The sequence below is a fragment of the Brienomyrus brachyistius genome, unplaced genomic scaffold (assembly GCF_023856365.1).
Source record: "Brienomyrus brachyistius isolate T26 unplaced genomic scaffold, BBRACH_0.4 scaffold27, whole genome shotgun sequence".
NCBI lineage: Eukaryota > Metazoa > Chordata > Actinopteri > Osteoglossiformes > Mormyridae > Brienomyrus > Brienomyrus brachyistius.
The window spans coordinates 520,455-546,303 of record NW_026042306.1 but is presented as its reverse complement, the minus strand read 5'-3'; the positions used below and the strand labels follow the sequence as shown (position 1 = coordinate 546,303).

Genomic DNA, 25,849 nt, shown 5'->3' with positions numbered 1-25,849 from the left:
AGCTGCATACAGGACATCTCAGAGGTCTTTGTAATTGCCATTTTTATCTGGGAATGTTATTCGCTTCCTACCTAGGCCACAGTTCTGTAAATGACTATGTTCTTCTGGCAAAGGATGGACATCTTTTTCCGCAAAACAGAAGAAGTCATGTGTCCATGACTCTGTTGTTATACTTGCTCTCTATTTCACCCTTTGGTATGGGTCCCTTTGTCCTCTTAAAACGGTCATACAACTGGAACAGCTGGACTAGATTTCTTTCAATCTGGTCCTGTCTAGATGTGTTAAATTCAGAATGTGCAACAAGTGCAGAAAGACTGGCTGAGGTTGACACCCCAGGTGTTTGATTTGACACCAGTGATGTCGCTTCTGCTACAACTATGTCTGAATTTTCAGACTGTCTCATTAATATCCTTGCAGCTTGATGCAGAAGTCTGGCTAACTTTGGAGACTCGCCACTGGGAAAAAATGCACAATACAGTATGTACTCAGTTATCCAGACATAATTAGTCTAATGTCTGTTTCAGCAAAGAGTAGCTGTAACTGGTGATTGTGATCTCACACACTACTAAAACAAAAGTTTAACGAATAATATAGCATTAATAAAATAATGTCATATTAAAGTGAAAAAAGTACTTTTAAATCACATAGCTTTCTAAATTTTAACGTCAAGATATAGCAAGTTCGACCCAATGAAAAACATAACTTCTAAATACTAAGAAGTGCAGGGTGCTGACTACTTGTCATCTACTTAGATTTCCAAAAGGCTTTTGATGTTGTCCCCCACAAGAGGCTCCTACTTAAACTCAAAGTGACAGGTATTTTAGGTACCGTAGCCACCTGGATTGATAACTGGTTAACAGATAGGAAACAGCGAGTAGTTATAAGAGGCACAATGTCACAGTGGGCTTGCGTTCATAGTGGGGTACCGCAGGGTTTGATTTTAGGACCACTATTGTTCCTAATTTACATAAATGATATGGATACCAATATATACAGTAAACTGGTGAAATTTGCAGATGACACCAAGGTGGGTGGTGTAGCAGATACTGAATTAGTGGCTCAGCAGCTACAGCGGGATCTTGATTTAATTAGTGACTGGGCCGATACCTGGCAGATGAAATTTAACGTCGATAAATGTAAGGTACTCCATCTAGGGAGCAGAAATATAAAGTACAGGTATTTCATGGGTGTCACTGAAATAAAGGTAGCTGATCATGAGAAAGACCTTGGTGTGTATGTTGATGCTTCCATGTCCCATTCTCGCCAGTGTGGGGAAGCAATAAAAAAGGCCAATAGGATGTTGGGGTATATCTCCAGGTGTGTGGAGTTTAAGTCAAGGGAGGTAATGCTAAGATTATACAATTCCTTGGTGAGACCTCACCTAGAATATTGTGTGCAGGTTTGGTCACCATATCTTAAAAAGGACATTGTGGCCTTAGAAAAGGTGCAGCGTAGGGCTACAAAAATGATTCCTGGTCTTAGAGGAATGTCATACGAGGAACGGTTACTTGAGCTAAATCTGTTCAGTCTCAAGCAAAGGAGATTGAGGGGGGACATGATCTAGGTATATAAGATTCTAACAGGTTTGGATGCTGTTCAACCAAATAGTTACTTCAGCATTAGTTTAAATACACGAACTCGTGGCCATAGGTGGAAATTAGCGGGAGAACATTTCAAGCTGGATTTAAGGAAGCACTTCTTTACGCAGCGTGTAGTCAGAGTATGGAATAGCCTTCCTGATAATGTAGTGCAAGCTGAATCCTTGGGTTCCTTTAAATCGGAGCTAGATAAGATTTTAACGACTCTGAGCTATTAGTTTAGTTCTCCCCAAGCGAGCTTGATGGGCCGAATGGCCTCCTCTCGTTTGTATAGTTCTTATGTTCTTATGTTCTGATTACTTCTGTTGCTTAGTTCGATGTTATTTTATTTCCAGGTGTGATGTGCCGAGTATGAAGCTATTCGCCGCATTATAAGTATGAAAAGAAGACAGAATATCAAAAATATCGAGGCAGAATTAATTCAACAAAGTATCAAAAATATTATTCAAGAAAATGAAACACTTCTTGCGACTGAAGGCGTCTGTCGTCGAAAAGCGAAGCATTACTGTCGCCTTTAAATCATGTCACATTTGCGACGTTTTACAGGAGGTAGTTAATCTTAACTTCAGGTTTGTCTGTAAAATATCATTATAAACAAGTAATGTGAGTTTTCAGTTTGCTTAAAGCAAGATAAATGAAGTTACACTTCCTTTAAAATGAAAGATTACAATCCGTGGCAGAGGGGCAGTTTGCAGCACAACACCGGCATTAAACATCAGCATAATTAAAGCCAAACTAAATGAGTTTAGCGTCATTCGGTAATTACATAGCACAATTATATAACTTAATACATACATATAATGTAAGGACTTCCATATATTGCTGACCAGGAAAAACTTTAAGTTCTAACACGCTGTCAGCGCGTGCCTCGGTGTCCCCACAGTGCACCCACAGCCCTTTGCATGCACCGGTGCGCCCTTAAAACTGCAGGAGCCTTCTTACAGGCATGATTTTTATGATCGCGCATTGCATTTGTTTGACTTTATTAGGCTAAAACTTTTGTTCTAACTCAGACTTTCAGTTTCATGATGCAGGCCCCAGGTGCTACACAGTTAATGGTCCCTGAGTGCACCACAGCTTTCGCTATAAAACAATCTCTCTACAGCCATATTTGGGGGCTGCCACAGGGGTGGCCAGAGGTTTCCAAGGAGGGATGTGGCCGCCCCTTGGAGGCGCCCTTGACATTAAGAGGTGGGGAGATACAGTATATTGTCACACTGGGCCTCCTGACCCTTTGGGCCAGTAAGGCCAGTGTCTCTCTCCGGTAGGCGATCACCTCTTTATGGTGTCTTTCATACTGCTCCATCAGGGCTGCCGGTTCCTCCCGGATGCCCCTCAGAACAGATATTTTTTCCACCTTCAGACCTGAGGAGCTCTTCACTACATTGGCAGCGAATGTTTCTGCACCAGTGGGCTTGAGTGCGTGGGGGGAAGGAGGGGCGTGTGGTGACAAGGAAGCAGGATGGTTGGGGTTTGGTGATCTACCAGACTGAAAGGTATTCTGGGGACTCAGGGGACAGTGTCGCCCTGATGTAGAGGGGCCTATAGGAGGGATGGCTGATGTAGAGGAGCCAGGTGTGGAGGTGCCACACATTGAGGAACCCTGGTGATCACACTACAGGGGGACAAATGTTGGTGGGCCAAGAGGAAGTGGCTGGGGAGTAGAAAGCACAGATGTCTGGGAGGTGGGTAGACTACAGAGATTTATGCACCCCGGGACTCCCTCAAGTGCTTCTGAGATCTAGGATGGCCAATACTCGGTCCTCCCCAGGAGTGAGAGAATGCAGACTGGTGCTCCCCCCAGCCCACCTCACCTGCTCCCTCCAGAGTGCTGCAACCATCCTTTTGGTGATGCTGACATCGTCCCTGCACTTCCTCCTCATACCCTCTGCCAGGCGGCAGCAGCCATGGCCCGCAGAATGTATCTTTTTTCTTTCATCTCCTGCTATATATTTTCCTGATATATATTTGTCTTTTGCAAAGTGCATCGTGGTATAGGAAACGTACCCCAGAGCAGGACTTCAGACTAAACCATTTTCGGGAAGGGTAGGTGTGCTTGGGGTGAAAAAACTTTACATTAACTGGTGAGATAGATTAATTTTATCTGTACTTTTTTGAATATGAAGAATTATATTATTTTGGGGGATATCTCCCTATTTTAATGCTGGAGGGAGCCCCTCCCCCCAAATTTATGCCTGACCCACAAACCCACACACTGTTCACAGATGAGAACAGCGCAGACCCTGCACGGTCATGTTTGGCAACTCCTTCCAATTTTATAGCCCAAACCAGGAGTAAAAGATGTCGAAAATCAGACCCTTCATAAACTTTTCTATCTTCAATGATACTCCATAATGCTGCTTAAAATGAAGCAATGCACGCACAAGTTAAAGCTCTTTTCGTTTTAATGAATGAGGAAAGAAATAGTTTTGGATAAAGAAATGAATTAGTCTTTTTTTTCCATGTGAGCATCCTCCTGCAGCCTTTAAATATGGAAAAGTGGCTGATGGATGGACTTCTGAGTGAAACTCATTACCCCAAATTTTCTTAAATTGGCTTATATATTTACAACATGGTGACTGCAACAATAATACACCTACGACTGTGGTGTTCTACCTAGAGCACCACTAGAGGGAGCTCACACATTCTATTGTACTTGCCACAGTAACAACAGTGATGTATAGGAACAGTTAGAAGCCGGTAATTTATATATAAAAAATGTAATTTCATTAATCTGAATGGGTGGGCCCAGCTGTCAATCCCACCCAGGCCTATCCATAGCTCCGCCTCTGTGTCAGTCCATCTCTTTGCAGTCCAAGTTGTACATCTACCAATCTGGACAGCAAATTTACAACCGTTCTGTTTCGGTGGTTATATTTAAGGAATGTCACATTAGTAAATTCACGCTTTACATGAACATCTGAAATGGGCAGAGACAAAATCTGCAGTACAGGCAGACCAATGTCTTTAAAACTCCTTTTTCCTTCAGCACCCTCATACTGCAAAACCTCAATCCAAAGTTCTCCATGTTGTTCATCTCTGTGAAACTGCAACAGGAGAGCTCTCTCCACTGGTTTTCTAATTCACCAAGGGAACAGGAAAGGCCCTCTTTTGGTAGGCTGCCTACTGCAGGTAATCTTACCCGGGGATGTAGCATCTCCAGCTTACTCAAGTGACTCTGGAAGTCGCATTTGATACTGTGTCCAGAAGCAGTCCATGCTGCGCTTAGGAATGACGTCTGTTTCAGTGTAGAATTGACTGTAAATTCCTAGCAAAAAAAACTGCCAGAAAAGTATTGCAAAATTGCTGTTAATCACTGTAAAACCCCCAGCTCCATGGGTGTCCCTACAGGTGGCTGCCCTTTGCTGCCAGGCTTGCTGTCACCTTCGTCTGTGCCCATGTGTCAAGTAGGGCAAAATGGGGTAGGTGAAAATAGAATTTCCCCAAGGGGAGTAACAAAGTACCTTCATTTCATTTAGAAAAGAATTCCAAAATGTCTTTTACAGGTTTTGTCGTATGTAAATTACAGCAATTGTCTTTTTTAAACAGAAAAATAACAATTAACTGTAATCTAGTTTAAAATGTTATCATGTATTCTATTCAAATTATTGAAGTTACCTGGCAACTGGAATTGGCAAATACTATTGATTCCAATGAAACATTTGAAACCACAAAATCACATGAAGAAAACGTACGCTGACCGTTACTGAAACGACCTGGTATCTGTTTCATACCTCACTTTACAACACACAGGACTTTTTTTTAACAATTTAAAGGCACAAGTTATTTTACGTCATGGCCAAGCCACCTTTGCTAGTTTAATGGCAGAAAAATAGTCAAAGCCAGGCGCCTGGTCCACAAGGGATGTACTCAGTCACTGCTGTGTTTATGGTTTAAACATGCTATAAACTAATTTTTTCTAACATTTTCTTTAAGAGCTAGGTGCACTTGCACCTTGGTGGATTGCTATTATATTTGTGGATTTGCCAGGTAGAAGAAAAGAATGCTTCTCTACAGAGATACAGAAACAAATCTGCTTGTACACAATGTGAAAGCGTTTGAGCAGACCATCTACAACAACAGCAGGATTCCACCAAAGTAGAGGTCTGCATTCCCGTAGAATCCATGGCAATTAAGTGCAGGGCAGGACAAACTTTCATTTTTGAATGCAGGAGCACAAGGGAAGTGACTGATATGCTCGCAGTAAAAAGAATGAAACAAGTGCTTTTTGTTATCAAACAATTATTTATTTGCATGAGTAAATAGAAAATTACACAACAAAGTATAGCACGATATCACAACATTACATTGTCTCAAAGCGCTTTAGAGCACCCCCACCCAAAGCCCCCAGTGAGTAAGCCATAGGCGACAGTGGCAAGGAAAAACTCCCTAGAAGGAAGAAACCTTGGGAGGCACCAGACTCAAAGGGGAAGCCCAAACCTCCAGGGGCCGGCAGGGAGAGTGAAAAACACACACATCAGATAACTGCAACAGGTATTCTTCTACATATCCTATACATATGCATGGTACAGTGGTTAGCACTGTTGCCTCACACCTCTGGGAACATTTATCCATTTTCTAAAACCGCTTCTCCTGTTCAGGGATGTGGGGATCAATTTGCCTTTTGGAACAGGCGGTCAGATGGATCCCAGAGGCTACAGGCACGAGGCAGGGAACAACCCAGGATGGGACACCAACCCATCACAGGGCAGGCTCACACACACAGATCATTCACACACACACACACACACAAACACACACACAAAAACTCACCATTCATTCACACACCATTCATAAACACCATTCACACACCAGTCACTCACACAGCATTCACTCACACACACACCATTCATAAACACCATTCACACAGCATTCACTCACACACACCATTCATAAACACCAGACACACACCAGTCACTCACACACCATTCACTCCCCATTCACACACACATAGACCATTCACATACACCATATACTCACACACACCATTCACTCACACACGCCATTACCACTCACACTCACTCACACATGCCATTACCTCACACACACCATTCACACACCTGTCACTCACACACACCATTCAATCACCATTCTCATACACACACCACTTACACACACCATTCACACCCATCATTACCAAACACACTCACATACCATTGACATATACCACATTCCCATTTGATGTGGACACCTTCACACTGCCTGCTTCTAGATTATTTATGTTCAGGTGTTCCACTAATAATTTGTCCACTTTAGTTCCAGCAATTTCCCAATTAAGAGCATTCAGCTGGAATTCACTGTCTACAACCTCTATCTCCACATCCATAATTTCCAATTCAAATTCTGAATTAAAACCCCTCTCTGCAGTCTCCTCCAATTTGACCTCTCCAATTTGTATTTCGACAATTTCAAATTTATCATTTACACCATCTAGCTCAAACTGGCAGAGGTCGACCACTACGGCTCCTATTTTCAGCCTGTCTTGGTGGTCATCTGCAGGCTTTATGGAGACTGTCCTTTCATTTAACAGAAAAACCTCTAACCCATGCATGTCTAACCCCTTATCCCTCCCAGGCTGGTTGATGGGTGGAGTTGCTGGGGAGCACTCTCCTTCTTCACCCCAGCAGATGATCTCATCCCACTTGTCCCAGGCTGCCCAATACACATCATCCGTCCAGCTAACTGCCTTGGCAATTGGCTTTCGGGTGTGTGACACGATGGAACGGTCAGCCTGGTCAGAGGGTGATTCTGCTGGGGAGCACAGCTCTTCCTCATCTTCCCAGTCAATCACTTCCATCCACTTGTCCCAAGTTGCCCAGTATCGATCGTTGCTCCAGCTGACAGCTTTTGCAATTCGTTTGTTTCTGAATGAGGAAAAACACACAAGCAATACAATAGAGCTGTCAGTCACTCCTGGCACATGGAATTCAGTTCTGCACTGACACCTTCGCAATGAACAACTGCATTATAGCATAGGAAACTAGTTAACTTTCACATACAATTTACATATAATCAAGAAAGAAGCCTGGAACAATTTTAAATTTTACTAAATGGCAATATACTGATTTTAGTCACCAAACAAACTTTTCAGGTCTTGCTTCACTACTTTTATCTGTGTTTGTTGCAATACATCTGCCCTCTCCTGGTCTGCTGGAATATCATTGCTGTAGGCAGCACCGAGCGCAACCACCCGCATCCTCTTCCGAATGCAACATGAAAGCGCGGGAAAGCGCACGTGCAAAAGTGAAATATCATCTAGACTTTGCGGCACAGGAAACTAGCCGACTTGCACATAAAATTTAAATATAACCAACACAGTAGCCCGCAACAATATTCACTTTATTTAAAAGCAATGAACTAATTTACTCACAAGCAAGCGCAATTATTTACTTAAGCGCAGTAAAGCGCACGCGGAAAAGCGAAATATCAACTACACTTTGCGCATAAAATTTAAATATAATTAACATTGTACCCCGGAACAAAACACTTTATTTAAAAGCAATATACTGACTTTACTCACCAAACATATTTTGATATACATGCAAATTTGACAGATACTAAATAAGAAAAATTATCCGATAAAATGGGAGCAGAAAAGCAACGTACCTCGTCATCTTGGTGCAGAAAACAAGTGAAGCTGCGTCTTTCAAACCGGCAGCGTCCCACGTGCCGAAGAGTCAAATGTAATCAAGCAACACGGCCCACACAATTAAATAATAATAGCTCTTGTATAATTATTCTATATATTATTCTATAATTAGAGGAACAGACTTTTATAAGTTAACTTGTTCACCGAGAATAGTATACAACACCGTAAGCATATAACCCTTAAAGGATGATTAATTAAAATTCGCACATTCATCCTGCATAACATAAAACAATGACTTAAAGAGACTTAATATGAAATGAACGCTACTGTCCGAGGGCATTTATCTCCACAAATCGCTATGTAACATAATGTCTTAAATACTCTGATTTTCAGAATGACAGAATCTTAACATTTAAAACTTTGTTTTGCGATACCGATACGTAGTGATATTGGTATGTGGAACAACGTTATGTTACACACGCCTCCCACAATTCAAGAAGCTGTAGTTAGATTAAGAGCGTATTCACAATTTACCCGTTTGCCTTTTACCGTGACTGAGCACGATCCCCCACCCCAGCTGGTCTGCATTCCCCACATTGCAATTAACGATCCTGGCCTCAGCGCTTTTGTTACCGTGGGACTTTGTTATGTTGAAGAAAACATTAGAAGGGAACTTCTGTCGCACAACTGAATGAAATTTATGATTAATGCATGGCAGCATTCTCCAAGTACAGTGGGACGGACTCCCCAACGGACCGAGAGTGCTTGTGATGTAAAATACACTAAGATAATTCAGTTCCTTTAAAGAGCGGTTCTTTTAATACTCTGTATTATAATTTTCGTGTGCTGTCCCCTTAAAAAGCATATCACCAGTATTCCTTATTCAAATTGTCCCATTAAAAACTACAATCCCCAAACGTCAAATTGCATGCTTCTGCATGTCACCTACACTTCAGACTTCATCCTCAAAATCAAAGCAGTATTAACACAAGCGACATGTGCCATCACTTAAAGCCAATGTAACTTTTTTAAAATAAAGTCTGTTTCAACTGGATTTTTACCTAAGTAAAACAACCATTTTATGTTCTATTTATCTTAAAACTACTGAAACAAATAATTGGCTACAATGCAGTTCCGCTGTTTTGTTTGGCACCGTAAATTATGTCCTGCATTCTGTGGAAAAAAATGAAGGCTGAGGAATGTTACGTAACACAGTTAAAATGCAAAAGTTCTCTCTGGTGTAATTCACTGCATAAAACCATGGTCTTAAGTGTGGTGTCTTCTTCATAACACTCCCTGACTTTTGTATCCGTGACCATGAGATAGGGTGGGCTGCTTTTCTTCCTTCATTTTACTAGTGTTCCTCCCTTTCCTCCCAGCCTTGGCTGGTGGTTCAGGCAGCATCACCTTCTTTTAATGGACCCAGGTGTCATTTATTTTGAAGTGCAGAAAATGTTCTAGCAGAGGTCTTAGACAATTTCTGAATTACACAGAACTCTGACTTCTTCTGAAGCTGTGAGAAATTGTTCATCTGTAATTGTTGCATTGATATTTGTTGATGTGCGTGTGCCCTCCTTGAGCAGTAAAGGGGAGATCACATGCAGAGCTGATTTTCTGTAGTTTCTTAGTCTAAATAAAAATAAAATATTCTCTTCATATAGTCTGGAAGAGCCAATTAGTTATTTCTAGAAAAATAAATAGAGCCAATGAAGGAACCAGATGTCACAGTAACACAGGTCACTGTCTGTGGTGCTGGGTGTTGGGCTGGCGCTGAAGAAATAGGATAACTGGCCAAAGTGTCCGTGTGCCTCCACTGATTACAGGACATTAGTTAACAGTAATTAGCAATCACTTATAGTTCTCATTTATAATGATGTAAAATTATAAATATATATATATATCCATCCATCCATCCATCCATTTTCCAAACTGCTTATCCTACTGGGTCGCGGGGGTTCCTGAGCCTATCCCAGTTCCCAATGGGCACGAGGCAGGGAACAACCTAGGATGGGGGGCCAGCCCATCGCAGGTCACACTCACATACCATTCACTCTCACATGCACACCTATGGGCAATTTAGTAACTCCAATTAGCCTCAGCATGTTTTTGATTGTGGGGGTACACCGGAGTACCCGGAGGAAACCCCACGAGGACACGGGGAGAACATGCAAACTCCACACACATGTAATCCAGGCAGAGACTCGAACCTGGGTCCCAGAGGTGTGAGGCAACAGTGTTAACCACTGCACCACCATATATATATATATGTAAATATATATATATATATATATATATGTAAATATATATATATGTAAATATATATATATATATATTATGGACAAAATATAATCGTGATTTAATGTATCCCTTCTGCTCTTAAAAAAGCGCAATATGTCTGAATGACGAATATGTCTATTACGTTTTAATAATCTTGTTAATATTTGTTTACCTTTTTTTCTGTAATCACTCTATGTTAAAGCAATTTTTAAATCTAGCTGTGAAATTGATGATGCTGTTGTTATTCTGACTGTCTGAACATAAGTGAGGGGATGGATGCACTATTCTATGGAGGCCTCTGAAGAGAATAAATTATCCCAATATTATATTGCGAGAGATGATTAAATCAGAGCTAGATAAGATTTTAACAACTCTGAGCTATTAGTTAAGTTCTTCCCAAATGAGTTTGATGGGCCGAAAGGCCTCCTCTAATTTGTAAATTTCTTATGTTCTAAGACATACAGTACTGTGTGAAAGTCTTAGGCAGTCCAAAGAAATGTTTAAAGCTGTTTATCTGGGTAGCAAGTGTACTTTGACTTAGAATAAATGACACAATTTAACATTAGAACATGTGCAAATTAAGAGTAACACAATAAAAACTAGTAATAACTTCTTCTGTTTTCTAAAGCGTTACTGATATCTAGTTGGATGGCTAGATGAACACCGCTTCAGTTCCCAAACTTCTCCCCAGCGGCACCTCAGCCGTTCCATGATTTTGTTAAATTTCACCAACAGCTCAATTAAATAATTAATTATACTGGTTTAAAAAGTCAGTGACAGATTGACTAGCTGTACTGTATGAGGTGTGCTAGTGGCCAAGTCAAAAAATACATGGCTGCACTGGATGGTCGTTACAAATACTAGGATGATTTTAGCAGAGGTTCTGAAATGGCTAAGCTGACACACTTTGACAGGCATAATGTAGCTGAAGTTCAGCCTGTAGCTGAAGACCCTGCCCCACTGCAGAAGTTCAAGGGAATTCTGCTTTTCCTTCTCCATCACTTCCTGGATGGCCTCTTTCGAAGACCTCTTCATGCACACCCTAGCCAGATGCACTGAGAGGCTTGGCTGTGTCTTCTTGCACACGGGGCAGAGCAGGAAATGCCTGCTCGAAGCACTGGGGATAAAATAAAATTAAAAAAAGTCATAAATAAAGATTAGATTTGATTCATTACTTTTAGTTGAATAAAGAAACAGTCCAGTCATCATCAACACTGTTCGTTTCACAGTGGTTTGGATAAATAACATTTGCATATCCTGATGGCTCCTAGACTGAGTAAAGTACATAATCACAGCTATTGAAACATGTTAACTAATTACTTACATTTATATTAAAATAAAATTTAATTAATTAAATTAAACTTAAGCTGCTTCAAAATATTATTTTAGGTTTGTAATGTACATAATCATAGCTATTGAAACATGTTGACTAATTACTTACATTTATATTAAAATAAAATTTAATTAATTAAATTAAACTTAAGTTGCTTCAAAATATTGTTTTAGTTTTGTAATGGATGCAATTTAAGTTTTAACAATAGCAGTCAGTGGTCAGAGACTTTTGCACAGTGTCAGTAAAGTAGAACAAGTTTATCCACAATTTCTACAGATTCTAATGAAATGAACAGTCCATTATTGGGATGGCTGAGGTCCTTCACGATCTTCTTGGCCTTGGTCCAGCACCGCCTGCTGTAGATTGAGTGCAGGTCAGGGAGCTCGGTGCAGATGGTGCGCTCAGCTGATCGCACAACCCTCTGTAGAGCTCGTCTGTCCTGCATGGTGCTGTTCCCGAACCAGGTTTCCTCCCAGAGTACGTGCAGATCAGTTGCATTGGGGAGTCCATACTGTGATGCTGAGTGAGTGTAGTAGGAGTTTGAGAGATGAAACTCCTGATGATTTACTCCCTCGGCTAACTAACCAGAACAGGATCATACCAATACCAAAATTATAAGTTTATAAATGTTTTTCACTACCCTGATTCATTCAGTTATTTCTGTTTGTTAATTCCACCCCCCAAGCAAATACATAAACAAACAAACAAACAAATATTGAGGGGGGATGTGTCAGAGGTGATAGAATCAGTGGATGAATCTAAAAAAAAAAGTCATGATTTTTTTCTCTCCAAAACATAATGCACAAAAGTTAGGTAAGACATTGACATGTTATGACAGTAGCATGATGCAGAGGAACAAACAGAAGGAAATATCAAACTAAACCTGAGTCAACTAGGACTAATTACACTAAATTAAGTGGAACACACAAAATACCTAAAACCACTTAATAAACAAACAACAAATATTGCATTAGATAAACTATACTGATGCCTGAGAGAAGTTGTTGTGCAAGCTGCAGCAAGTACGTAAGGCACAGGTGCAGAGACACTACATATAGTGCAAACTAATTTAAAAGTATACAGTACACACAATGATTCCTGAAAAATCAAAATACCGTGGAATACTAATGAAATACTTATCAGGATGATGATGATGATGATGATGATGATGATGATAGAAATAATAAAGAATTAGTTTAAGGTATTATGCAATTGACATGTACAATTAAAAAAGAAATTGCACCAGACATTTCCTGTGGCAAAGAAGGGTTGCTTTGTGGCATGTCGCCGACAGGATGTCATGGGCAGGAGGGTAGGCAGGCAGGGCAGCACAGGCAGAAGGGCTGGCGGGCAGCCAGAACTGTTTTGCCACTGCAGTTTGTTTTACAGTTTCATCTGCATTTGTTTCCCCAAGGTATAACAGCAGCTAATTTATGAACATGCTGCTTTTCAGAAAAGAAGTTTAATTTCCAGGAGCATGACCAGTGCACACATTTAGTGTTGACGGTTCTTTGTAAAATGGATGTCCTGTACTTTTATTGATCTGTCCGTCCGTCCATCCATCCATCCATCCATCCATTTTCTAACTACTTCTGATGAAGTTCCGGGTTATGGCGAATTGAACGTCTGACTCCGGTCAGCTGAGCAAAGTTGGTAACCTTGGTATTGTGTGTAGGAGATTCGGTATAACTATAATTTCGTTCTCCATTTACATGCCGGAAGTGTCTTTAAGTGTTATGTAGTTTTGCCTGAAACGCAAAAATAAAAGAAAGCAATTAGAGCTAACCAGTTGCTGCTGTAGTGATTGAAGAACTTTTGTCGGAAGTTGGATTCGAACCCACGCCTTACTTCGGAGAACAGAATACACCTTACTTCGGAAGGCTGTTTACGTTGAGTCGGGCGAATGAGACCACTCGGCCATGGGGCAGTTTCCAGTTAAGGCTGGCTCGCTGCGAAGAGTGGGTGAGTCCTAGTGTGCGTTAGAGCGGGGTAGCGATTTCAGTCAGAAATTTCAGGGTAATAGCGGCGAAAAAAATGGATCATATTGCCAATGTTGCTCAGAATCGCAGTAGCCTTCCGATGGTATGCGGTGCGTTGCGGTAGATTACTGTGACAAGAAAGCAAACTTTCATTATTACCATTCTGTTTATATTAAATTACGATCTTCCATATTAATCAAGGGATTGTAAAACTGAGAATATTTCAGCTCCAGTAGTTTATATTAAAGTTGCCCGAGTCACAACATGGTCTTTAAATGGCAAAGACAGACATAAATCAAATGTATATGAGCAGCAACATAACTTAGCATCCGGACCCCCCGCGACCCAATAGGATAAGCGGTTTGGAAAATGGATGGATGGATGGAAATGTGATGTGGTGGCGAAGTCGTGCAGAAGTTTTACAACTGCACTATCGATTTATCACTTTATTTAGAAATATAAATTCAGTTCTTATCATTTTTAAAAGTTACTTTCTTTCACATTTGAATTTCAAGGTGTCCCTCACAGTGACACTGAAGGGCGGGGCTACGGGGGGCGGAGGTGGGGGACGCGGTCAGAATGGTATGTTAACTTTGGCTCCTCAAATTTCACCATCCTATGATTCTGCTGCGCGTCCTCGTGACCCAATTTTAATAGTTTTATTAATATTTTTTTTTTTAAATTTGCGAATACAAAAAATGTCGTCTTTACTGCAAAAAGTCATCCCTTATGTGTAATGTAATGCTTTTTTTTGACCACTAGATGTCGACATAGACCGTGGAAAGCCGGTCAAAGTAAGTGCGACTTGTACTTTTTTATGAATTTGGATCTCTTTAGAGCAAACATATTCAAATGGTTTGCTTTTATAACGCTCCAAGTAACTGCGCAAGCCCCTCAAAGTGCTTTATGCCTCTCGCTTCCCATTCATTTCAATGGGCTTTCCCGACATTTGGGTAATTGTTTATTCCAAAGCCTCGAAAACACTCTGAACTGCAATTTGTCATGCAAAATGCATAATTTGTTGTATAAAATATGCTGACTTCTAAAAAACAATTTATTAAAAGAAAATAAAAAGGGCATGCCATTATATATTTGGTTGCTTTTTGCCACCGTTTGACCGTTTTCTGCTCAGTAACTGTGCCTGGTCCTTCCCTGCTGTAAAGCTATTTTTAGTACCTCTTGCTAGCTCACCATTTGGTCACTGACAAAAGATAAAAGAAGCCGACCACCCAGACAGGCAGGCGCCCAGAGTAATTACTGCCATAAAGCTATCACGTGTACGGGGAATGCAAAGAACGAAACTAAATGGATACAAACACCCCAGCCCATTTCAAAACAAAAACATTTCGCTGCTATTTTGCAACATTCTGGATATTTCAGAGCACAATGTTTACCTTCTATGTAAAGAGCTAAATCCCAGATGAAAAGCAAAGTCGCAAAATATTCCTGCATGAGCGCCGAAACCCCCTCCCCCGTTGTTCCCCCCAGTTCAGGAGTGGACGCTTCTGCTCAGAAGCTGCAAGGCTTTTGGCACAGCGTTTGGGGAAGCTCAGGGAAAGCAGCAGTCGAGCCCAGAGGACCCCCCCGCGGGAGTGAATGCGTCTTTTCCGGTGCTACATTGCTTTTGCACGGTGAGAGCGTTTGGAAAGGCCCAGCTCGGCGAAAGCGGCAGCCGATCTCTTTACGGACCCGCCCCCGCTGGAGTGAGAGAGTCTTCCACGGTGCTGCAAGGGTTTTGCACGGTGCTAGCGTTTGGAGAGGCCCAGCTCGGCGAAATACTAGGTAAGTTGAATCCTAGGTCCTTAGGACTCTGAGCGTATTCACAGTGGGCTGTCTTTTCGGAGCCTGCTTTTTATTACAAGTTTAGCTGTTTATTACTAGCTATCATTCTTTCATACCTTTAGCCCCATCCCTTCTGCATTGCCATAGCGCTTTGGTTTCATATCTGATTAGTATTTAGTTGTTTTTTTTTCATGGTAGTTGAATGCAGGCTCCGCTCCTAATCCCATTAAATTTGAATACTGGGTCATTAGGACCCAAAGAGAATCACGGGCGCCATTTTGATGACGTAAACTTTTTTTTTTTTCGCCATTTTGGTATCCTGCCGTCCTGAGATATGCCCCGAAACACACAAAGTCAGCGCGCTGCAACTGAATCCCAACATGTTTTAAAAAAATGCTTCTAAACCGCAAATTAAACTGGGTGACGAGGACCCTGTAAGGTGCCAAAGGAGAGGAGACCTTCACATGTAAAGTCACTCTACCTCTGCTTCCAGCGAGACAAGAGCTCCAGATTCTGTTGAAGATTTCATCTTTTGTTGAACAACTTCTCAAGAATGGCTTCCAAGTTGTAAGTTATGATCAATTTATTATTTCATTTGAATCTGTAGAAATTGTGGATAAACTTGTTCTACTTTACTGACACTGTGCAAAAGTCTCTGACCACTGACTGCTATTGTTAAAACTTAAATTGCATCAATTACAAAACTAAAACAATATTTTGAAGCAACTTAAGTTTAATTTAATTAATTAAATTAATTAAAGGCGATTGGCTCAGCTGAGCAGTGCATCAGACAAGCCTCCAACATCCAGTCTCTGTTGAACAGGGTTGTGAAAGCAGATGTAGGTTTTCAGGATATATTTAATCTTTGTGATCACATTGCTGAAACTCAAGATGGCATTGGCAACCATCGCTTCAATTTAATTTCACTTGTCTTGCTTTCACAAGTTGAGAGAAGACCATGTGGCAAAAGTACATACTCTCCAACTACAGACCAGCAGTTTGAGGAAGAAACTGTGTAAAATAGTACTGTTATAAGGATACTAAATACTAGACACAGAGCCTCTGTCTTCCCACCCCCACATCACAGGAAAGACACAGCTTCTGTACTGACACCAGTATATATTGCAGTTCATTGGCTATAGTTCTTGACAAATATATACAAGATGCCTGTGTGTATAGACCTGCCCTGTCTATAGTTATTTTTCCAAAAAGGAGGTAACTGGATGTTCATCTTTCATATTACCGTAAATGTAAAAAAAATAATAAAGTATTTTCCTTGTCTGGAAAATGTATTGTGTACAGTTCATTGACTATAGTTCTCTACAAGTCTATACAAATGCCCGTTGCTTTGGATAAAGGCGTCTGCTAAATGCTTAAATGCAGTAACGGTCCTAGCTGATGAGGCGCCCTAGGCGAGCATCAGCGCCGGCACCCCCCCCCCCCCCAGGTGTAGGGAAACTATAGCGGAACTAATGTTGCGTTTGGGTTTAGGTCTGGTCAGTTTTGCTGGTAACATTTTCGTTTTGCTCAGTTATAAGTGCAGCATTTGTTATGCGGCTGAGAAAGTGTTTTAAGTTATAACGTCAATATTCATGGATATTGGAGTTATTGTATGAGCTGCAGTCATAAGTTAATGGCGTGAGCAAGCTGTAGCCTATTTAGGTTTGTGTTTGGTTATTTTTAGGAAAATGCCTGTGTTTTTACTGATTCATTTTTTGATGTATGTGCTTTATTTTATCTAGTTCTCACGGCATGCTCGACCGGATAGATATGTGAATAAATGCCCGTGATCAGAGATCAACTTGTGTTCGTTATTGAGGGAGGTTACAAGGGGGGGCGGCTCATAGGAAAGTTACGTATCATCATCATCATCATCATCATTATTATTATTATTATTACTTAATAGGCTTTGCTAAGCAGGTAAATTCATGTGGGCTTGTTCTTTTCATATTAAGACGCATTAATACCAACTAGCTTTAAGAATAGTGGAATGTTACACTTTTTTCTTCCTCCGTTTGTGGCACCCCCTGGATGAATGGCGCCCTTAGCATTTGCCTATATTGCCAATGCCACGGGCCGGCCTGCATAAATGCATGAGTGGTAACGCAATGGGGCTTATCATGGAGATTACCAGGGTCTTTCAGCTAACATTGCTGGCCTTTTTTGTTGTGTTTTGTATTTGCATTGTTCTGCATGTAGTAGGAGAGTAGTGTATGTTTATTTCGAATGGAAGAATGAAAAAATACCTATATGTGCATTACATTTTGAACATAAAAGTAGGCTGTGTTAAGAAAACCCGCTTCTCTGTCGATTTACTCGTGGCTCGGTCGTAAATACATGTCTGACATTTATAATGAACCAAGACAATAAAAATCGCTTCTCAAATTTGCCCATTTATGGTTCTTTATTTCTGAATGCCAGCTTGTCCCTGATAGACGTTCATTCATTTAAAAGGAGCTCTACCCCGTCCCAAGATGGCGGCTCTGTTGACGCATTCGCTCCCATAGACGGCTGTATTCAACGCGACAACCAGTGCTGCTGCCTTCTGCAGGTTGGCGAAGATGCGAAGGGAAACCGAGCATCAGATGAAGGTCCACTTGTTCTACCAGCAGCTCCTGAGGTATGGTGCTACTGTAGAGTAGCTGTTAGCCATCCATCACTCTCCATGTGCTCATCTACATCTCCATCCACTTCAGCGAATCTGTGTGGGGGCCACTGGACCTGCTCAGTCTGGTGGCAGCAAGCGTCTCGAACCCATCTGACACAATCTTCTGGAAGGCAGCCCTCTTGTTGCCAAGTGATCATGAAAGAGATGCCAGTGTTGCTAACCAGTAAGTGGGGGAACTGGGTGTCGTTCGGGGAGGGATTGGGTGTTAGTTGGGTTTAGAGGTCCTGGAGCTTACATTTGTGCCCCCCTGCCATCTCTGATGCAGGATTTTGACAGAATGGCTGGAGTCCAAATTCGGTAACTCGGAGAAGCAAGAACACAGGGAGATGGTCCCCAACGGACACATGCAAACCTTGAGCATCAGCAGCGGCCTGCGGAGCGTGGGGGAGCGCATGCACACAGTGCACGTGTGTGTGAAGGTGTGGCAGATAGGGGGGAACTTGCCGATGAATATCGACAGGCTTCATGCCCCTGTGTTCTGTCATTGTTCTGTCATTAATGTTAGTCTAGCATAGCTTAACATAGTGCCAGACTATGCTAGGCTATGTGATATTAGCAGGTCCTGTGGTAACACAGATGTTTGCGAAGGGTGCAAGTGCAGGAAGTGAGGCCATGTTTCTCACTGTGGGTCAGGTGGCCCGCGGGCCCCTCAGCGAGGAAGGCCAGTTGGCATTGGAGAAGCGGAAGGGGCTGATGGGCATGGGCGCCCTGCTGATGCTGCTGCCCTCGGCAGTCAGTCCCGGGGCTGATGAGGAAGACGGGGACATCTTCCTGTTATCCGCCCTGCTGCAACTCCGGCAGATCCAGCAGGCTAATGCCTGGCCACAGGCCCTTCCTCTGGTGGTGGTGGTCCCAGGGCAGGCTGGGCACAGGGCCAGCGATGAACGGCTAGAGGAAGGTGTGACACTAACCGTGTCTATGACAACAGGTGTCGCGTGGGATTCGCTTACTTTACTTATAGCATTTCTCTTGAGGCTATGTTTACGTATGCAGAGCTAATACAGTTGGTTTGTTCCTCCTGTCTGACCATCGGTTTCCTTTCCCTGTAAGACCTGATGCTTCAGACACTCATTGAGGAAGGTTTGATTTCAGAGTACATGTTCGTCCATATCCCCGAGACCACGAACGAACCCCAAGGATCCGAGCAGGTGAGTGTGCATGTTGTCGCTGGCCTCGGTAAGATTGAACCATCCCATTGACTATCACCCCCGTATCCCCGCAGATCCGCCATGCCGTCAGGTGGCTCGCTGCCCGCTCCACGGCACCAGCCCGGCTCGTCTCGCAGACGTTGGTGCAGGTTGTGGAGGCCGGGCTCTGCCGCGAGTTTGCTGGTAGGCTTCACCGTGATCGGAGGGACCATGACATGGCGGGACTGCCCTCCCAGGGCCCTGCACCCGTCATCGGCCTCTACAACACTGTCCTGGCTTTCTTGGCTGGCCTTGTGTCGTCCCCGAGTCTGGCTGGCCTCTCCTGGCCCGTGGCAGAGTTCTCGGTGCCAGGGGGTGGTGACTGCCTACCACATCTGCTCTGGAACTCGGCTGAGCACCTGGAGTGGCTCCAGGGGGCAGTCCTGAGCCTGCGGCTGCCCGACTGGCCGCTGCCAGCCGTGGGGGGTATGTCCATGCCTCAGATTCGGAATTCGGACTTCTTGCTAAGTGGCTGCTTCTTAGTCTGTTTCCTTAAATTTCTGCTGCTGCCACCGCTCCCCCCACCCAGCTCCTTGGAGCCAGCTGGTTGCCTCCATCTTCCAGTACGTATCTCAAATCCCATGGTCCCGCCACAGCCAGCCACTCCTTATGTCCCAGTTGGAGAACCTTTTGGAGAGGCTGCGTCAGGACTGTGTGGGCCGAGGTGGGGGGCCGGACAAGGAGCCCACTTTCTGGGAGGTGCCCTGGGACGAAATTGTCATGCTCTGTGTAGAGCACCAACTCACAGCACCCTCCTGGGTGCCCCGTGAGTGAAGGTGAGGGGGGTGGGGTGGGTCTGACGTTTGGGGGGGCCTACTGGGGATGCCATGCAGGTGTGAACCTATCCCACCATCTTCAGATGTCATCAGTGACGACGGAGAAATCCCGGTGTATTTCCTGAGCGATGGGCTGCAGGGCTTCATACCGCCGTCCTGCTGGGTGGATGCCGTAAAGCAGACGCACAGGGACAAGCAGCAGGGGAAGGCAGGGTAAGAGCCAGCCAGCCATGTAAATCTAACGCATTCCAGATAGACTGTTAACAGTGACCTGCAGATTTAATGAATATTATTTACTATTAAATGGAAGAAGAGGGAAAGCCATCAGCTTCCAGTCTTGCTCATATCCCCAAGAGTGGTGTACAATACTGGCTTCTTATCCAAAGTCTCTGCCATTGCAGGTGTCACCAGAGCATGTGGCCTCATCCTCGACTGGCCAGGCCACGTCTTCAACAGAAGCTGTTTCACAGCATGGTTGAGGACCCTGAGTCCGGATCCGGTGTTGCCCCTGTTTTGGATGCTGCCTCCAGCCCCCAGGACCTCCTGGCTCGCATTGAGGAGGAGAAAGAACAGAGCCGCAGGTCTGACAGAGAACAGACATGCTACACACGTGTACTCTCTCATGTGAGTTGTGGCATAAACATTGAGCCATTTCCTGTTTGACTTGGATCTGCAGGTTCGAGGACCAGCTGCGTACCTGGCTTGACGTCGAGTCCCTGGGCCCTTCCTCTTCCTCCTCACCACTTTTCTTGCCTTCTTCGTTACTGTCTGTACCGGAGATCGTAGTGCCCTCCCCAAAGATGGCTGCCCCACCTGCACTTGCCCTGGTATTGACCCTGTGCCTACACAGGTGCTCACATTTTAAGACCCCAAGTACCCTGTGCTCATTAGTTGAGACTGTTTCTGTGCCCATTTTTGTAGCAGAAGGAGCGCAGTGTCCGCAGTGACCAGGCCAGGGGAGCTGCCAGTTTGTATATTTCCGCAGATGTGACACAGGCGCGGATATAATCTCCCAGGCCGAAGGACGCCGAAATCTACCGCGCTGTAAGAACTCTGTTTCGACTTTTGAAGGCCGTATTTTTGGGCTTTTTACACAATGAATCCGTCTGGGCTTTTCGGCAGAACACAAGGCGGAGCGTTTCAGTCTCCGCGCGCCCCGACCTCGGGGCTCTTTTCCTTCGGCCAGCAGAACGCCCCTTTCGTGCAGCCGCCTGCCCTCGGCCAGGGCACCGGCCAGACCTCGCTCTTCAGTACATCGTCTGCCTTCGGCCAGACCGGATCCCTTTTCGGGCAGCCTGGCGGGACGGCGTCTGGACAGGCCCCGACCTTCGGCATGCCCGGTTCTGGGAGTCAGACCCCGTCGTTTGTACAGAGCGACACCAGGTTCGGCCCGCCGCCCTCCTTCGGGCAGCCGGCCGGGGTCGGTCAGAGCTCTGTCTTTAACCAGAACTCGGCTTTTCCCCAGACCTCTGCCTTCGGACAGACCGGCGGATTTGCTCAGCACACACCCGGCTTCGGCGGCTCTAACGCTATCTCCGCCTCCTCTGTTCCCCCCTCCTCGGGGTCTAGTCAACCACTGAGATTCGGACAGTTGTCCACAGGGTCTTCTTCGGTATTCTCCCCTGGAAGCGTTCAGGGCCGCGGATTTAGCACCTCAGAGTTCAGCTTCAAGCCGTCAGACGCAGCTGTGTTCAAACCTATTTATAGCGCCAGTCCTGAACCGGCTGTGTCCCAGGCTGTGTCCGAGTCTTTTGGTTCCAGCCCATCCAGCACCACCGCTACCAGTATGGACAGCAGTGGGCCTGCTCCTGCTGCCTCTGAGTTCCTTTCTGGAGCATTAGGTTTTAGCTTCTCACAGCCCATCGCAGTGTCCAGCAGCATCCTCCCCACCAAAGATGCACATCCCAGCACCACCCAGGAGTTCAGCTTCTCGAAACCAGCAGCACCCTCCGTTGGTGCTGGCAGTGGCCTGGGTGGGGGGACCTCCCAGGCCGCCTCTGTCTCCAGGTACTCTGCCTCTAGCCTCCATGAGCCCCGGCCACTGTTTGGTGCTGTCAGCTTTGGTCCGCTAAAACCCAAGACTGACGCTGGGGTTGTGTCTGGTGAGGTCCGTGGGGGGGGGCGGTGAGGGGGAGAATGCAGGGGAGGCAGCGGCTAAGGGTACCAAGCGGAAGGAGCAGATGGTGGAGCATTTATCAGAGGAGCCCCAAGTTGGTGCTGACTCCGCCCCCAGGCACCCTCCCAAGAGGCCCCTGGTCCGGGGCCGGGGGCCTGTCAGCAGCATCTTTCGCAGTGCCTTCACCAGCATCCTGAAGACACCGGCCCTACAGACCCGGCGAGAGCCGAAGAGGAGTGAGGAGCCACAGCCAGACTGGGGGGAGGCGGAGCACCAGGGTTCGATGGCACCGACCACCAGCCACTCACCCTCAACGCCGCCAAGGTCACAGGCCCCAACCCGGGAGGTCCTTGAGAGGGCGGAGGAGTTGGGTGAGTACTCCCAGGAAGAAGCACATTGGGTTCGAAGCCAAGTATAGTCTGAAAAACTGAACTCTGTGACACTTGCCACAGATCCCGAAACTGAGGCAGCATCAACAGTGAGACGTGCCCGCCGCCTGGACAGCACAGACAGCCTGGGGGGGATGTCACCCTCCGAAGCCATGGTGCTCCAATGCAAGAACATTCCAGCCAGTCTTAACAGCAAGGACATCCTGGGGGAACATTTCCGCCAGTTCGGACGTGTGCAGCGGATCTTCTGCAGGCCCCAGAAGAACCTGGCCATAGTGCACTTCCACGACCATGTGAGCAATGGCTTTGCACACCTTTGGGGGGGGGGCTTGGTCGCTGTACTCATTAGGCTGTGGTCTCGTCCATGATCTCCCGGGCTTTCCTCACTGACTTTTGGTATCTTTCAGGCTTCTGCTGCCAAAGCCAAGAAGAAGGGCAAACTGCTGCGCAGGCATGAGCTCACCATCTTCTGGCAGAGGAAGAAGCAGAGTGAGTGACTATTACGGTGCTCTCTATCTGTGCATCGAGCCAAGGCCAGGGCGGGGTCTTTGTGACTCGTTGCAGCCTTTCATTCCCATGTCAGCTGTTTCGATGAACTGGTTCTGTGTGTCTCTTAGGTCCAGGAGAGAAGGGCCAAAGGCCTCCAGATGACCCTGATCCTCAGAGCCAGGCAGGAGGCTTTGAGTCAGCCCCTGTCTGCAAAGCCCTCTCCAAATCCACCTCCGGCTGGTCCTCCAGCTCATCCCTATCCAGAGGGTAATCTTGTCTTTAAATCATTCTCTTACCGTAAGAGTAAATAACTCAATTTTACAATAAGATGGCCGGGTCTTTATTAAATTAAGTTAGGGAAGAAAATCACCTTTTTGAAACCCAATGCAAGTTCTTTAAAAAAAAAAAAAAAAATCTGGATCACTCTGGTTTTTTATTATGTATACATTTTGTTTGTTTTTTTTTTCAAGCAGCTTGAGTTATGTTAGGTCATCTGGTAATGAAACTCTTTACCTCAGGCTCGGATTCGTGACATTAAAGTCAAACTGAGTTCTTTGGCTGCTATGCCCCCTACTGGCCAGGTGTTCAAAGGAGCCCAGGTTTTGCCAGCTTTTAGAAGCTCTTCAGCCTTTGGTCTGTCCCTCTCAGGTCACCAGCCAAGAAACCCCTGGCGACAAAGGCCCTGCAGTTTGAGAGTGAGCCGCAGATGGAGCCCAGCCCAGACGGCCTCGAATCCGAACATCTAGCCAGCAGCCTCCCCTCTCCCCTCTTCCACCTGATTGGCCAGGTAGCTGAAACCGCAGAGGAGAAGTATCGTCTGCTAGAGCAGCGGGACAAGATCCTGCGACAGGGTAGGTCCCCCTAGGGTCACGTTGCTGAGCCACCCCCCCCTCCCACCCCAAAGTGAATCGCCAGCTGACACGGTCTCCTCTGGCACAGCTCGGCCCAAGAGGACCGACCTGGATCTGTCCAAGGTGTTTGTGGGTACGTGTCCTGACATGTGTCCGGAGAAGGAGCGTTACATGAGGGAGACCCGGAACCAACTGAGCTCTTTTGAGGTCATCCCCAACACGGAGAAGGTATCACCACCCCTGCCCCTCTTTCCTAATGCTTCCCCCTCCCCGCCATGAATTGACAGACCACAGGCTGCAAATCACCCTCTGCACCCCACGCAGGTGGACCACACTGCTGCCATTAAGGAGTACAGCAGGTCCTCTGCTGACCAGGAGGAGCCCCTCCCCCATGAACTGCGGCCCCTTACTGTGCTGAACATGACCATGAACTACCTGGTTACCCAGGTCATGGACCAGGGTGAGGACAACTACCGTGACTGGTATGACTTTGTGTGGAACCGCACACGAGGTATCCGGAAGGTGAGCAACATTAGTCCGTGTCTCATTATTCCTGTGCCCTGCGGGCCTCGCCCTGATCCTTTTTCTGGGCCATCTGCAGGATATCACTCAGCAGCACCTGTGCGACCCGCTTACGGTGTCCCTTATTGAAAAGTGCGCCCGCTTCCACATCCACTGCGCACACCACCTGTGCCAGGAGCCCATGATGTCCTTTGATGCTAAGATCAACAATGAAAACCTGACCAAATGCCTGCAGAGCCTCAAGGAGATGTACCAGGACCTGGCCAGCAAGAACATCTACTGCCCTCATGAGGCAGAGTTTCGGCAGTACAGCGTGCTCCTGAAGCTCAATGATGGAGACATCCTCCGGTGGGTGGCTGGCCGGCAGTCGGTGTCCCGTGTCACCGTGGCACCTCTCCAGCTGACATTTCATTCCCTCCCTACCTGCAGGGAGGTGCAGCAATTCCGGGCGGAGCTCCGAAACTCTCCGGAGGTGAAGTTTGCCGTCCAGGCCTTTGCCGCTGTCAACAGCAACAACTTCGTGAGGTTCTTCAAGCTGGTCAAGGTGGCCTCGTATCTGGCTGGTTGCATCTTGCACCGCTACTTCGACCAGGTGGGGGAGCCGTTGCTCCGCTCCCTACATCCTCATCAGCCCCAATACCTCACTTACCTGGACCGCTCTGGTGCCCCCTACAGGTGCGCCGTGAGGCTCTGCGGGCCCTGAATGTGGCCTACAGCTCCCGTGGTTCCACCACATTCCCGGTCGAAGACCTGGTCCGGATGCTCATGTTCCAGAATGCCGGCGAGGCTTCGGACCTCGCGCTGCAGTATGGGCTCGCGGTCGATGCAGGGTAAGGCTGGGCTGTGCTTCGTTGTCCCTTTTGTGTTGGGGGCAGGGTGGCTTATCTCTGATGGGGGTGCTAATCTATGATGGGTGGTATATTTTATTGAAGCTCTGCCCTCCCCCTAGCATGGTGGAGCTAAGACGGACAGCGTACCAGGAGCCTGAGATCCAGCCACGTCCAAAGCGCTCTGTGGCCATCGCAAGGAAGCGGGAGGTGCTGGTGGGCCAAGTGGTCAACGGCGCGCCACTGCCCAACCCACCCCAACACACACCCGTCAACAGCTTTGACAGCCGCAACAAGTACTGTGGGGATGGGCAGCCAGCGGAGGCAGGCAGTGTGCCCAGGGCTGGTGCGTCTGCACTCCACCTTCCGCTAACTGTTACGCTTCGTCCACCTTCTGGCCTCTGATTGTAATTTTGTCATTTTTCCTGCCCACGCTGTAGCAGCCTCCCCTCAGAGGCCCCCCATT

The 25,849-nt window shown here is 45.8% G+C and overlaps 2 protein-coding genes and 1 pseudogene across 4 annotated transcripts; 2 read left to right on the top strand and 1 right to left on the bottom strand.

The window, feature by feature from the left end:
* Window positions 1-25,849, top strand: part of LOC125720865 (germinal-center associated nuclear protein-like) — a 167,756-nt pseudogene that overhangs the window by 43,121 nt on the left and 98,786 nt on the right.
* Window positions 5,891-8,430, bottom strand: LOC125720894 (uncharacterized). 3 transcript variants are annotated; one of them, XR_007385585.1, is made up of 3 exons: window positions 8,205-8,430; window positions 6,637-7,462; window positions 5,891-6,474 (listed from the first exon to the last, which is right to left on the bottom strand). XR_007385585.1 is itself a non-coding variant. In XM_048996804.1 (2 exons), the coding sequence occupies exons 1-2, from the start codon at window positions 8,210-8,212 to the stop codon at window positions 6,745-6,747; spliced, it is 726 nt and encodes a 241-aa protein (XP_048852761.1). In that variant the 5' UTR covers window positions 8,213-8,430; the 3' UTR covers window positions 5,891-6,744. The 3 variants fall into 3 exon arrangements, 1 of the variants encoding a protein (XP_048852761.1); XR_007385586.1 differs by having other exon boundaries at window positions 5,891-7,462; window positions 8,119-8,430; XM_048996804.1 differs by having other exon boundaries at window positions 5,891-7,462.
* LOC125720890 (germinal-center associated nuclear protein-like) lies at window positions 20,248-22,370 on the top strand. The gene is made up of 4 exons (XM_048996798.1): window positions 20,248-20,402; window positions 20,591-20,770; window positions 20,866-21,016; window positions 21,111-22,370. Exon 4 carries the CDS (start codon window positions 21,286-21,288, stop codon window positions 22,315-22,317), a length of 1,032 nt encoding a protein of 343 aa, XP_048852755.1. The 5' UTR covers window positions 20,248-20,402; window positions 20,591-20,770; window positions 20,866-21,016; window positions 21,111-21,285; the 3' UTR covers window positions 22,318-22,370.

What these genes read in the sequence shown, in the direction of transcription:
- LOC125720890 (XM_048996798.1), top strand. Translation starts at nt 21,286, where the DNA reads ATGAATCCGTCTGGGCTTTTCGGCAGAACACAAGGCGGAGCGTTTCAG.